The sequence below is a fragment of the Syngnathus acus genome, chromosome 23 (genome assembly GCF_901709675.1).
Source record: "Syngnathus acus chromosome 23, fSynAcu1.2, whole genome shotgun sequence".
Classification (NCBI taxonomy): domain Eukaryota; kingdom Metazoa; phylum Chordata; class Actinopteri; order Syngnathiformes; family Syngnathidae; genus Syngnathus; species Syngnathus acus.
The window spans coordinates 2,200,567-2,214,772 of record NC_051107.1 but is presented as its reverse complement, the minus strand read 5'-3'; the positions used below and the strand labels follow the sequence as shown (position 1 = coordinate 2,214,772).

Here is a 14,206-nt window from a genome sequence, read left to right as displayed (position 1 = left end):
TACATTCACGTAATACGTTCCCACTTCAATAAAGGAGATGAGGAGGCGGTGCTCTTAAAATGTTTGGTGGTGGGAGTCTGGCTGCACACTTCTTCATCTACACACACAAGACAACAAAGCAGAAGCGCTTACCCACTCAACACCCCCAGAACGAGATTGAGGACGAAAAAGGAGCCGAAGATGACGAGAGAGACAAAATAGACCCACGGCAGCTCATAGCCCATAGCATCCTGCATCTGAGAGACGGACAGATGGACAGACAGAGGGGGAGGAAGAAGGAAGAGGACGGGGGCGGTTAATAGAAATATCTGCCGTGTTAAGGTGAGCGTGGACGATCAAATGGCAAAGAGGTGTCGGCATTCGGAAATTGATGCATTCAAGAGGTGCTTGTTAGTATATTTGTGAGATATAAATTTTTCAAGATGGAGGAAAACAGTGTGCTAGCGGCGGGGGTGTAGATTGGAAGCTTCCCATGGCGTGTAAATACCAACACCTGAAGTGTCAATCAAAGCACCCATATCCATGCTGGTGCCCGGCTCACCCAGTACAGCACGTCGGTCCAGCCCTCCATGGTGATGCATTGGAACACGGTCAACATGGCGAAGGCGAAGTTGTCAAAGTTGGTGATGCCGTCGTTAGGGCCTTCCCAGCCCATCTTGCAATCGGTCCTGTTTTGGTCACAGTGTCGCCCGTACGCCAACTTGGGCGCGCACGGCGCCGGTTTTTCCTCCGCTATGGTGCCTGAAGGGGAGCATCACATTTCACGTTTGATGTGATTTAACTTAAGGGAAATAAAATGACCCTTCAAGTAAGAAAATGACAAAAATGTATTTTGTAACACAACCAAAAAAATAAGACAGCTTTAAGATTCAAATATAGAATCGATCAATAGCAATATCAATAAAATAAAAAAATTGCGAAACGGCGCTGTGCTAATTTGACAAAGCTCTCTACAGGGGGTTGATGTATATGGCAGCACTTACCCAGCAGAGCGCTAAAGCCTCTCAGGGGACCTCTAACATCACCATCATACCACTCAAGTCAATTTACACCTGGGGGGCCTTTATTGAAAATTGCTTCAATCATCATTGCTAGCAATTATTGCTAAAATCCTTCATACTCGCCACCATATTAAATATTTAATGAATATGATAGCTTGAAGCGTGTGTGTTGTGTACCTGTGTGGTCGTGATAGCAGGTCTTGTGCATCTTGCCCATGAAGAGCTCCAAGCCGATGATGGCGTAGATGATGATTACGAAGAGGACCAGGAGGGCGATGTGGAGCAGGGGGACCATGGCTTTGATGATGGAATTCAAAACTACCTGTAAACCTGGGGAGCACACACACGAGACAACCGGGAATGTCATAAAGAAGCAAGATGTAGATCATAATGTATCATTTCAATGTTTTGAAAGACAATTTAGTAGGCATCGCTACAAAAAAAAATGTGTTCGAATGTTCGAATTGGATGATGTGCTGCTAACTTTTGCAAAAATGTTGGACAATACTGCAATTGGTCATTATTTTAAAGATGACTATTTTTTAATGAGAAAAATAAGATAAGAAAAACTGCAGTTCACAATGTTGACAAAATGGTAAATTATTTTCAGAGGCAGTGCTAGAGGGGGGCAGCGGGGGCACAGGACCCCCTTTGAAATCTTTGAACCTCCACAAGAACCAGGCCAGATTGACTTTTGGGTATTTTCCATTTTTTTCTGGACAGGAAGTGTAAACTTTTTTAACCTTAGCCAATTTTTGTTTTTTTTCTCTTAAAAATATATTTAAGCAATAGAGGTGAAAATGTTTTCCATAACACCTACACACTCATTTTTTACAAGCCACAGCGGCTGTCCATGGACAAAATTCTCAAAAACACAGTCACCATGACACCAATTTAATGGCAAGTGGAAAGGGTCACGGTTGTGGTGCAGCATGGGAACAATGCACACGCCCACCACACACGAACACACACACATGAACACACGCACGTTACAAGCGGCAGATAAGTTGTCTGTGAGCCCATCTGCGTTAGCGGCCAAAGAAATCAATAATCCAACAGGAGAGCAAACAGGAGGAGATCAGATAAAGCGCAGGTAGACAAAAGTGTGTTTGTTTATTGTGTGTTATTGCGGCTAGCGTCAATACCGGCTCAGTGCTTCATTTCATCCCCATCTTCAGCCGCACCTGATCCCCAGACGCTTCGATTGTGTAGCTTTGTCCTTCCTCTACCACTCCGTGTACTTACTAGGTACTCCGGAGACCAATCGGAGGGGTCGGAGTACTCGGAATGCCCTCAGAGCCTTGACGTCGAAACCCGCCGCCTTGCCTCCGATCGGAGCGGCCCCGTCACCCTTGGTGGCCTGCTCCAAGATGGCGCTGAACAACCTACAAAAACAAAAAAATGGAAATAATTCCAAAAATAGAATCATAATATTGATATCCTACTCCAAATAAACAAATGTTTATTGGTGTTGTGATGCGTATTTGGCATGGGACTCAACGCACACAGTGAAATCTGACTATTTATGTGCAAATAAACAACTGTAAGAGTTTGAACAGGAAATAAACAAGAGTGCAGGCCTCATTTGACCCGCTTTTAACTTTAATTTCAACTCCAGGCCCTGCAAAATTGAATTCACCAACCCTGGATTTAAACTATCCATTAGTTTATTAATAATTTAAATGGACTAAACTGAGACATTAACCGAGCGTGGAAACTTTATGTATTTTTCTAAATGGCTGGAGATATCATTTAAAGTGCTTCTCGGAGGAATACCAGCAGCGAGATAGAATATAAACACAATCATTATTTTGTCCTTCCGCCATGACGATAATAATATTTTTTTCATCTGCTGCCATAACACTTGGCTTGAAATGTTGCAAAGTTAAAAGTGAATTTATTAAGGCTGTGAACTCTGTGACACGGAGCTCGTGTGTTGCTAGCAGAGCTAGCTGCGCGTGTTGTACACTACTGGGCACTAGCTAAAGTGAAAAAAAAAATCTAAAGTAAACTAGCTAGCTGGTCATTTTTAATCTTCCAATGAAAATTAAGGCTTTAGTGTTGAAATAAATTAAAATAAAAAAATAATAAATTAAGCAGAGCTAATGTACACAAGGTGACACAGCTAACGTATATCGCTCGCAGAGCTAATGCACGTGATGCTAACTGCCGGGAGCGAGCTGCCGTGAATCAAAATAAGAGCAAAATTAAGGCTAGATAGCTAGTAATTACCAATCCCCGATGAAAATGAAGACTTTAGGATTGAAAGCATGTACATTAAGCAGAGCTAATTACCTCACCTCTCACCACTCCGAAATTACCATACAATACCATTTTTTTCCCCATCTGCGGCTGCCTCAAAGGCCACTCAGTGCACATTAGTCATGGGCAATTATCAATTAGCACACATGAAATGACCATTTGAAAAGAGCACTTAAAAACCATCTCCGTGTCACTCAACCTGCCTCTCAATTAGACTCCCGCCTGCCTTTGACACTGTCTGTAAAAAGCGCGTCAAGGATCCCGCTGATTTGCATTTTTGCTCCGACGTGGCATTAAAAGACAATTACAGCTTTTGTCTGCGTGTCTTCAAGCTTTGGCACTGGGACAAACTCTTTCACCCGTATGCTGACCATTCCAGAGGGGCGCATACACTGTCATTTTTCATTTCCACACTTACACACACACACACACACACACACACGGGCTGGCTGGCATTAAGACGACACACTCATACGCAGCGAGATGAACATATTCTGGATATGCGCAGTGTGAGACATGAAGAGGGGAATGTGTATTTATGCGTCAGTGTTTTGACTAATATTTTTTTGATTCTGTTCCATATATAATTTCTGATGTCTGTACAATCATTTTGAACTGATTAAAGGCAATCTGGGAATGTTACTACAGTGATCCTTCGCTACGTTTTGTTTATCGCGGCTTCGCTACATCGCGGATTTTTTTTCCAAATTAAAAAAACATTTAAAAGTCAAAATAAAACTTCTAAATTGAGGAAACGTGTTTAGGATAATGTAGTATTGCTCCAAATGTTCGTTTACATTCCTTTAGAAGTGCGTTTTCGCGTGTTAGCACGGTCACAAATTAGCATCTTTCCGCTAACTTGTTAGCCTGCGCAGTACTTCTTGTTGGTGACCATCCTTCGCGGATTTCACTTATCGCGGGTGGTTTTTGGAACCAATTATCCGCGATAAATGAGGGATTACTGTACTCCTTGTTAAGTCTGCAACTATCCAAGCAACAAATAGCGGTTAGCTTCATTAGCTTAGGCTAATATTCGCTGCACAATGCTGAAAATTTATGTCATCAACTCATCGGCTTTGACTCGATCGACTTTACTCCCATGATAGTCAACCGAAAAAAATCTTTCGTCGTCCATCGTAGCACTTAATATCGAGTCCATTAAGTGCTCAGTGTCACTTTCAAGGAACAATCTGCCGGTAGGAAGCTAATTGGTGTTATTGATGTTTACCAGGGGCTAATTGGGGGAGACCTGCTCTGTTGTTAAAAGGTGACATTCCTAAAACACAGACTGACAATATTCCTTGATCCACACTCAGCCAAGGTCAGAGAAAGAACTCATCACTCGTACAGTAGAACACGAGCGCCGTGGCGGCGCTTCTTTTGTAAGCATAAAAGCCTCCGTCCAGACGTAGACAGCAAAAGCTTCAGACAAGCAAACAGAAAGGCGAGATAACCGTCTAAGGATGGTACAGGTTGTGTTTATGCCAGAGGCGCTAGCACCGTGATGCTAGCCAACACACACATTCATAGTCAAAGACACACATGCAGAAGCTTAGCAGCCATAGTTGCTGAGCTCTTGCTATCAGCATCTAACAAGCTAATCAGTTTAAAGCTCACCAATCCACTGGAGGCCAAGGTTTAGTGCGGCTTTAAAACTAGATTCACTGTGAAAGATTACTTTACGGTTATGGGAAACGGGGGCCTTTGTGACTCACTCACGCTGCCATTGCAAAGCTGTCACACAGAGAAAGAAACTGCTCCATTGTCGGAGCGGTCATGAGGTCACTGAGGAATTCTGTTAAGAAATGAGTTAAAAAAAAAAAAAAAAAAAAAAAAAAAAAAGAAGGGGTGAGGGGAAGAAGAACAATCGCCGCTGACTCACCCGACCACTACGATGATGAAGTCGAGCAGATTCCAGCCGTTCCTCAGATAGGCATTAGGGTGGAAGAGCAGGCCGTAGGCTATCACCTTTAGGAACGCCTCCACGGTGAAGATGATGAGGAATAAATACTCCACGCGCTCCTGCAGGGGAGCACACAACACGTGTTTATTTTCATACATTACATAAAACACCTCCATCCATCCATCCATCCATCCATCCATCCATCCATCCATCCATCCATCCATCCATCCATCCATCCATCCATCCATCCATCCATCCATCCATCCATCCATCCATCCATCCATCCATCCATCTTTGGAGAACAAAGTTTTTTGCGTCATTAACAAAGCATCTTGATTATTTAAACAAGGATTCACACGTCTCGCAACTGCACACAAACACGCACGCACACACACACACTTCATGAGTTTTTCTGCAGACGTTGTTATTGTAGCCGTGACCCCTGACTGAGAGGGGGGTCCTGGGAAACGGCCCAAAACGGCCTTAACAGAATTTAGGGGGCGGGATTACATAACATTACAAGCGTCGTCACAACAAGGACTTTTCTTCTCCACCTCATCATCTGTCACGTTATATAAATAATTTCATAAGGCAACCATGCGGAACTAAGATACCAAATCAACAAGGAGCTGCTTGCACCCGCTCGCTCTCTGATTCATTTTTAAAAACACAAAAATATCTGCTTTCATCCATCACTCTGTCCAAACTGCCCCTTGAGCGTGTCTTGGTGCTTTCCCATGGTCGCACGCTCGCGCCTGGCTCGGGCCCCCGGGGTTAAACGGATCTCAGCAGACTGCTGTGGGAGGAACCAGAGGAACCTGACGCTGAAGCTACAAGTTGGCTAAACGGTGACCTTAAGCATTTTGTGTCAGACATCACACAAAGTGTGCAAATATGTGCTTTGACGTCAGAACAACAAACTTTTCGGCGAGTGTACACCGAGACGTGTTCTGTTCTACAGTTTATAGTAAAAGTCTACACACCCCTATTTCAATGGCACATGGTGCTTTGTGACCTCTCCAATGCAATTAAAATCTTGTTGTGAGGGTGTGCACACTTATGCAACCAAATTATTTCTTCTTTTTTTTTTTACTTTCCCTTAAAAAAAGTTAAGTTTTATTGTTAACATTTTTAAAATGACATCATGGTCTCTATGACAAAAAAAATTTGAACAGGGGTGTGTAGACCTTTTATATAGATCAATCGAATCGATCAAATTTGAAATATTTATCAGCGACACTGTACACTTACTTTTTGGTCAGAGAAATGACAAAAAGTCAATTGAAGGTAGCAAATGAGACCAAATCAATAGTCTACTTGCGTCGTCATGGTAATTCAGGTAATTTAATTAGCACCGATTATGGGATGATGATTATGAAGTGTTTGAAAGACAACATCCTTGAAAGGCAATTAAAAAATTTCAGCTTCAGTGGAGCTGGTCCTTCTTATTTGCGTCGCAAGGTGAGAGACTTTACATTTAACACCTTTATTATATTTATTCCTTTTTTTTTTTAAGTGTCACTTGCAGAAGGGGCTCAACAATTGTTTTTATATTCATCACTTTCCGACACACAGCGAGCAGTCTAATTATGAATCTGCCAGTGACAGGCCTGCTTGATGCTCTGACGTCTAATAAAAATGAAGAACATGTGGTAGGGGCATCTGAGCCCGCACGTGCGGGAGTATAACAAACACAAACACACACACACACACACACACACGCACGGGCAACACACACGTCTTCCGTTCATGCGGCCTCGCAAAGGGCAAAATCGATAAAGGGGAGGGGCAAGTAATTTGGTTAGCAATGAAAGGGTGAAAGAAGAGAGGATGGACAGATGAATGGATGGATGAAAGCAGGCAGAGCGGAAAGGTGAACGCGTCGCCGCAATAATTCGGTTAAGTGTAATAGGTCAACTCAGCCGCCAATCCATCAGCGCAGCCAATCGGATTACAGCATTGACATTCTATCGCACGGTGGCCCTCGTTCCCTTTCGCCTTGACCTTCTGCTTGCTTGCGTGTTCGCCAGGATGAACCATTTTGAAGCCGCACGTGTGAGAGTAACTTTTTTTTTTCTCCATCAATGCAGTTGCCAAAGTTTTCTTATTATTCCTCACACATGAAGACTTTCTGTGCACTGTTCTTGTTTTCTCTTGGTCATCATTCATTTTTTTTGCCCCCCAGTGTTCCCACCTCATCTCTTTCTTTCTTTCTTTCTTGTTTTCACACCCACTCTCTTGCTCAATCTTTCTTCCTGGGTGCCAACCACAAGTTACCATAGAGACCAAGATGGGTTCCCAAGTTACCATGGAAACTGCGGGCTGCGGCCGCAGCGGCAGTTGCGCTTACCCGCACGCAGATGACACTGATCAGCGCTGTACCGAGAATACCCGCATCACATCGTCCTAATTGCTACATTTGTGTCACAGTCCGCTTCTGCTATTGTGTGCGATTGTTTGTGTGTGTAAGTGTGTGTGTGTACAGCGTTCCTCAGAAAAGAGCAGAATAATAAGCACAAAATAGAAGTTTTTGTAAAAAGTAAAAAAAAAAACTTAAATTAAGTTAGGAATGAAGAAATAAATACGAGAAATGAAACCATAAAAATATAAAACAATATTCCAAAATAAACTAAAATAGAAATTAAGAAATAATATTGAAATTTAATGTCAAATCTGCAAAAAAAAAACACCTTTCAGAGATTATAGTATCAATTTACCTTTTAAAGCAATTAGATAAAAAAATGAAAAATAGAAAACAGTTTATAAAAATAATCGGATTCTATAGTGTCAATTGACCAAAACTACCAATAAAAATATATATTATAAAACGATTTAATGAATCAAAATCATCAGTCTAATTGTAAATCCATGCATTTCTTTTAATACAATTGCACAAAATAAAATACCCATTCAAAAATGTATTAAAATCAATTAAAATCAAATGTAACATCATTAAAAATATTCTTAAAAGGTGTGTAGCGAAACACGCTAGGATTGCACACTTGCCACCATTTCAATTAACAGACTTTAGCTCTGGAAGGGATTATCTCGTTCAAGATGAGAATTTCCGAGCTCGTGTATAGGCACGACCTTTGACCCTTGCTAGATCACCATGCACTGATTGGAAAGAGGCCGTTAAAGCTGACACCACCACCGAAACCTAATTTCAACGGAACGTATAGCTAACGTAAATCTTGCTTCTCTATTTTTATGCAAACAAAAATGTTCATCACCTCACAGCGACACATCAGAGTTTCTTCATTTATTAATCACGTCACTTTCGAACAAATCAGGCGCGCCGGCTCCGCCTCTGCGCCGAGCAAACAGACGGGAAATGCATTACCATTAAGCTTTTATTGTCTGGGATTAATTATTCATTAATTCACTGTCTTCATGTGCTTTTCTTTCCTCTGCTTCGGGTTAGGGCGCCCGGAGCGCCGACAAGGCCAAATACGGTCCCCACATCCAAACGAAGTGAGTTTTATTCAACCTGACCCGCTCGCTTTTAGAGCAAGAGGGAGGGAAGGGGGCGGGGGTAAAATCAACATCATAAAAGTGCCTGTAAATACAGGCAAAGGTGTCAAAAAAGGGAGGACGATATTTAGAAGCGAGCAGAGAAAGAAGGAGAGAGCGTGAAACTGAGTAATTGGTCTAAAAATAAAAGAACACAGAAGCATAAATCATCTCCTACAGACAGCCCGCATATGTGCACGGGCGAGCAAGAAGGAGAGAGAACCTTGCGAGACAAGAAAAGGAGATGAAGCGGTAAAAGAAAGCTTGGAAGATAATGAAACAGTGAAGGTGAACGACTTGAAGCTCTTTTTCTTTCCGTGAGGTACGAGCGCCGAGGTGCAAATGAAGACAAAGCAAAAGCGGCGCGGCGACGCAGCCGTCGCGCGTCGAGATGCTGCTCGCTAAACTGACAGCCGAAGATAGATTACGAGATCGTCGTGCGTGACTTCAGGCGTGCGTATGTGTGAGCCATGTTGCTCCGTTAGGGAATATAAATAAAAGTCAGGAAGCAAACTGAAAGAAAGAATGCTTAAAACACGATGGAGACAATTTGCCACATGATTCAATAGAATGAAAAGCAATGGAATGAAATGAGCCATTCATTTCAATGACCATTTGAGATACAAATACAGTAATCCCTCGTTTTTCGCGGATAATTGGTTCCAAAAACCACCCGCAATAAGTGAAATCCGCGAAATACGGGCACCAACAAGAAGTAGTGGGCAGGCTAACGAGTTAGCGGAAAGATGCTAATTCGCGATCGTGCTAACACGCGAAATCGAACTTCTAAAGGAATGTAAACGAACATTTGGAGCAATACTACATTGTCCTAAAGGTTAGACACGTTTTCTCAATTTAGAAGTTTTATTTTGACTTTTAAATGTTTTTTTAATTTGGAAAAAAAATCCGCGATGTAGTGAAGCCCCGATAAACGCGAAGTAGCGAGGGCTCACTGTATTTTAAATTAAAGAATTAAACTTGGAACTCGAGGCGCCACTCTAACTATGCACCAAATGGATCTCAACTAAGAATAAATTGTTGTGTTTTCGAGCTTCTATTCAAATAAAAAAAAAAGGCTCACACACTGTTCTGTGAAACCAAAGAAATCCTCCTTTTCTCTCACGACACGGCGAATTTGTTGTTTGGTCGCTATCACGGCCGAACATACCCCTCAATCTCCTCCGAGAGCCCCGGAAAAGCCCCGCGAATGTGTGTGCGAGTGTGTGTGTGTCTTATGTGGCTCCATCATTCCTTCCTAGTTGACAACCGGTCGAGCGGAACCAAACCAATGCGGTGAAAATAGAGAAACAGAACGGTAAACAACTCGGTGTATTTCTTCAAGTCGTGTTACTGATATTATCGCCGTCTCCGGTATCGAGCAATTAATCGTCCCGTGTGCTTCATTTGCATGAGACGCGTTGATGAAATAACATTGAAGAGCATGAGCGCGGTTCCCCTAGCGATGGCACCATGACACCCGAACAGGATTAACTGCAAACACCCACTCCCCTTCCGTTGCCATAGTAGCGCTGTTGAAAAACGACGACCCACGCGCTATAAAAAGACAATCCCAACTTCCAGAAAGCTACAAGTTCATCTTATATGTTGGGGAAAGGAAATATAAGGAAACCCCATTGCGGGGTTTTTGTTATTAAACACATGGACACAGTGAGTTGGCGAAATACTCCCATGGCGACTTCGGGAATCGTTGATCGTTAGGGCGTTGTTAGCTAAACCTGCATAGCATAATGAGATCTAATACGTTAGCTTCATCAGGTCAATTATCTGTCATAGTTTATCTCGCATGACTTTGGAGTCAAACATTTCAAGTTGGCCCTTTTCGCACTGCACTCGCTAACAATAAGACGACGACATGCCCGGTTGCTAGCGTGCCCTTATATGGAAGTGCTGCCTAGCAGGAAGTAAAAAGGCATCAAGAAGTAGTCCGCATTTCAACCCTAACCCAAAACGCATCACCGTATAAAATCTTTAGTGTGTCCCGAAGCTCAGAACACTGAGACACATTCGTTGCCGGTATGCTAAGTGCAGTGCGAAAAGGCCTCTCAAATCAATCTTGTCCTTGTGTTTCCACCAATGTCCTCCAAATCTTGTCCTGTCAGACTAATTAAATCTATCCCCCTTCACCTGTGCCCCCCCCCACCTGTGTCCGGAGCCCCGCCCCCTGCAGTGCGAGGCCAGTTAAGTTGTAATCACTGCCCTTGCGTCTCATCGCCGTGCCGCCAAAGTCGGCCTCCTGCTGTTTGGCCAATCATTTCCTTCTGCCTCGCATCTGTCTTGTCAGCACATCACCGCTCCCAATCATTTCCTCGGCCTCTCCCTCGCGTGCTACTCGACAGTTTGTAGTCCACCTGTTTCTCGCCTTTTGAAAAGCCTTCGCTTTTACCCTATTGGAAGTCCTTCCACCTGGCTTTTAGCACCCTCACTCCACTGAATGTAACTGAACATTAGTTTAGATGAAGGATGAGGCGAGGAGAGACTCGGTGTGAAGAACCCTCGTATTCCCGCAAAACGATACGCTGAGAGTTATGATTATAACGTGACGCATAGTGTGTGAAAAACTCAGTCGATGAATGGCGCTTGCGGACAGATAAGTTTGATGTGTGCGCGGAATCAGTGAGGGTTTGTCACCGAGCCCCTTCTTATGGTTTTTGGTCGATATCACTATAGAGTGCTTTGGCGTCATGGTCAGAATTACTTAGTCATTATGACACTAGCAGAATAATAAAATGATGAGGTCTTATCATAAGTAGACATATGTTTGAACAGTACTAGGCCAGTAAGTCTCTTAAAATGTATTTTCTGAATTTTAATTAATTTTTCAACACCCCACACAATAAATTAAATTAAATAAATAATAATAATGAAATAATAATATAAATAAATATAATGATAATAATAATAATAATAAATAAATAAAAAATAGTAAGAATAAATAATAATAAATAGTAACAGTTGATGAATGGCGCTTGCGGACAGATAAGTTTGATGTGTGCGCGGAATCAGTGAGGGTTTGTCACCGAGCCCCTTCTTATGGTTTTTGGTCGATATCACTATAGAGTGCTTTGGCGTCGTGGTCAGAATTACTTAGTCATTATGACATAACAGAATAATAAAACGATGAGGTCTTATCATAAGTATATTTGAACAGTACTCCTTTTTTTTTTTTAAATAGTACAATTTTTTAAATTAAATTTCCATTTTTTTAAGCTATATGCTATATATGATGAATTGTACAAATCTTTCAGAAATTGCTAACTGTTTCATGTTGCTAAGTGGATTTCACCATGGTAACAATAGCCAAAAAATGTCCACCCTGTCATCGAGCCTTTAACGACGATAGATCCCAGCCTGTCAACACAGCAGCAGATGACAATGTGGCTGCAAGGACGTGTTTCATTTCTCACTCTCCCTTAATTGGTTTGTGTACAGTACCGCTAACTTTAGTTGTTATTGTGATCATTACAGTTTTTCTTTGCTAACTTTTCCGCCTGTTAAAGTCGAAGCTTGCGTCTTGTGTGTCTCTGCGTTTACATGTGTACTTCTGAGTTCGCCTCTCATTAACTTCCCACCCAGCGCTGTGATGTGAACCCCCCGCTGAGTCTGGCATGCTAGCCATCCTCGCGGCTACATCCCTCCCGTCATTATCTCGCTTTTGTTCGCCCGCCGTTTATCTGTTGTCCGTCTAATAATCACAAGGTCTCTTTCTTTTCTCAACTTGACCCTTCGGTTACAAAACGCACACGGCAGACATTTGCATTTTAACCACAGAAGAAAAAGACGCCAAGCAGTCGTTTAGGTCCGTGGGGAGCACAGATGTGTGCTAATGGCTTGTTTCGTAAGAGAGGACAAACTGTACTCGGCGTCACGGCGCGCACACACCCGCAGAAAAAAGGACACGATCAAACATGACAAACGGGAAATACAGATTCGGTATCATGGCCGTCCTTCACGAGAGGACGCGCTAGTGACGGCGACAAATAACTCCAAGACGGCTGAAATGAATTAGAGAATGTATGAAAGGACACAAGGGAGAAAGGATGAAGAGGATCTACAATGCCTCCAGATGCTCAATCTATTAATCGGGCCTTAAACGTGAGCATATTGTAAGCGCCACAAGTGTGCGCGCTCCTTCGCTAGCTCGCCGCCTTGCTTCCCTCCGGAGCGTCCCCATTAGTTCTGCTTGTTCGGCCTTCGATGGAGCCTGTCCCCCCACGCCGGTCCCATCGGAGACGCAGTTGGAGCCTCATCAATCTCCCGGCAGAGAAAACTGACCCCGAGGTGAGATCCCGGCCCACAACTAAAATGGCTGACATCGGGGCAGGAGAAGAAGAAGATTCGGACGGTTTTGAGAGGGTTGTCTTTGTGGGGTCCCCGAGTGTCGAGCGACGGCAGTTTAGCGAAATGGAGATTTCACGCTAGGGCGCAGTAAAGGGCAGTGAGGGTAATAAGCATTCAAGATTTAGAGGACAACATTTAATCCAGATGCCAAAACACAAAGAGCTAAACATGCACAAGAAGAATGATGCCTCATAGTACATAACCCTTGATATCAATTTGCATTGTTGCCGGGTAGACAATTTGCTGAGTTGTTTTTAAGTCGGGGGGACAATACAGTTAGCATGAAAATACAGGAATTTCAGGTTAGCAAAATTTAGCAAAAATATTTGACTGAATTTCCCAACATGCAATTTGGCTACCTACTCTGCCTGAATTGTAAATATCCAACAAGTTCTTTTTAATCACAGCGCTGTGACAGGGCACTGACCCACTTTAGTACTTCATTCATCACCTGACAAGAAACATTTTTTGCTTCTCCTGCTTCTCTCGGACACAACCTTGACTTCCCTCCATAAAAGATTTTTTTTCCCTTCAGTCCTTTCCTTGAGGTAACATTCCATTAAACAACTGCTAGCTTTGAATAGCGTGGTGAAAAATCGACACGTTATGGCTTAACGTTGCTGTTTTTTAATATGAGCGAGAGCGCTACAAGTAGCAGCAGCTAACCAGCCTAGCTTAGTTAGCTTAGCTAGCTTGTACGACAGAACCACTTGTGTGAGTGTTCGTGTTCTGTGACAGCCTGCTCGGCGTGCGACAAAAGGCCTCGGGCGCCGTCGCAGGTGTGATCAATGAACACCATGATGTCAATTAATCATCCTTGAGGGGGTAATGAAGCCCATCGTAACAAACATCTATCTCCATGTTTTGCTTTGTGTAGCGCGCTTGTCGTAGCACGCGTACGACACACCGCCCTTTGCTTTTTATCGAGACTTACGAAGGCGATGAAAAAGACGCGTTACGCTAGCTCTCTTTGTAAGTACAGTAATCCCTCGTTTATCGTGGATAATTGGTTCCAAAAACCATCCGCGAGAAGTGAAATCCGCGAAGTACGGTCACCAACAAGAAGTACTGGGCAGGCTAACGAGTTAGCATAAATATGCTAATTCACGATTGTGCTAAAACGCGAAAACGGACTTCTAAAGGAATGTAAATGAACATTTGGAGCAAT

At 43.0% G+C, this 14,206-nt stretch overlaps 1 protein-coding gene across 6 annotated transcripts in view; it reads right to left on the bottom strand.

Moving 5' to 3' along the window:
• The window catches only part of cacna1c (calcium channel, voltage-dependent, L type, alpha 1C subunit), a 79,843-nt gene that overhangs the window by 28,031 nt on the left and 37,606 nt on the right, over window positions 1-14,206 (bottom strand). For 4 of the 6 annotated variants that reach the window (XM_037242683.1, XM_037242684.1, XM_037242687.1 and 1 more), the window contains exons 4-8: window positions 5,146-5,285; window positions 2,247-2,386; window positions 1,179-1,331; window positions 542-741; window positions 133-236 (exon numbers count right to left, since the gene is read on the bottom strand). In XM_037242683.1, coding sequence (XP_037098578.1) covers window positions 133-236; window positions 542-741; window positions 1,179-1,331; window positions 2,247-2,386; window positions 5,146-5,285 — 737 coding nt within the window. The remainder of the gene's footprint in view (window positions 1-132; window positions 237-541; window positions 742-1,178; window positions 1,332-2,246; window positions 2,387-5,145; window positions 5,286-14,206) is intronic. The other 2 variants (XM_037242688.1, XM_037242685.1) reach the window with 1 other exon arrangement.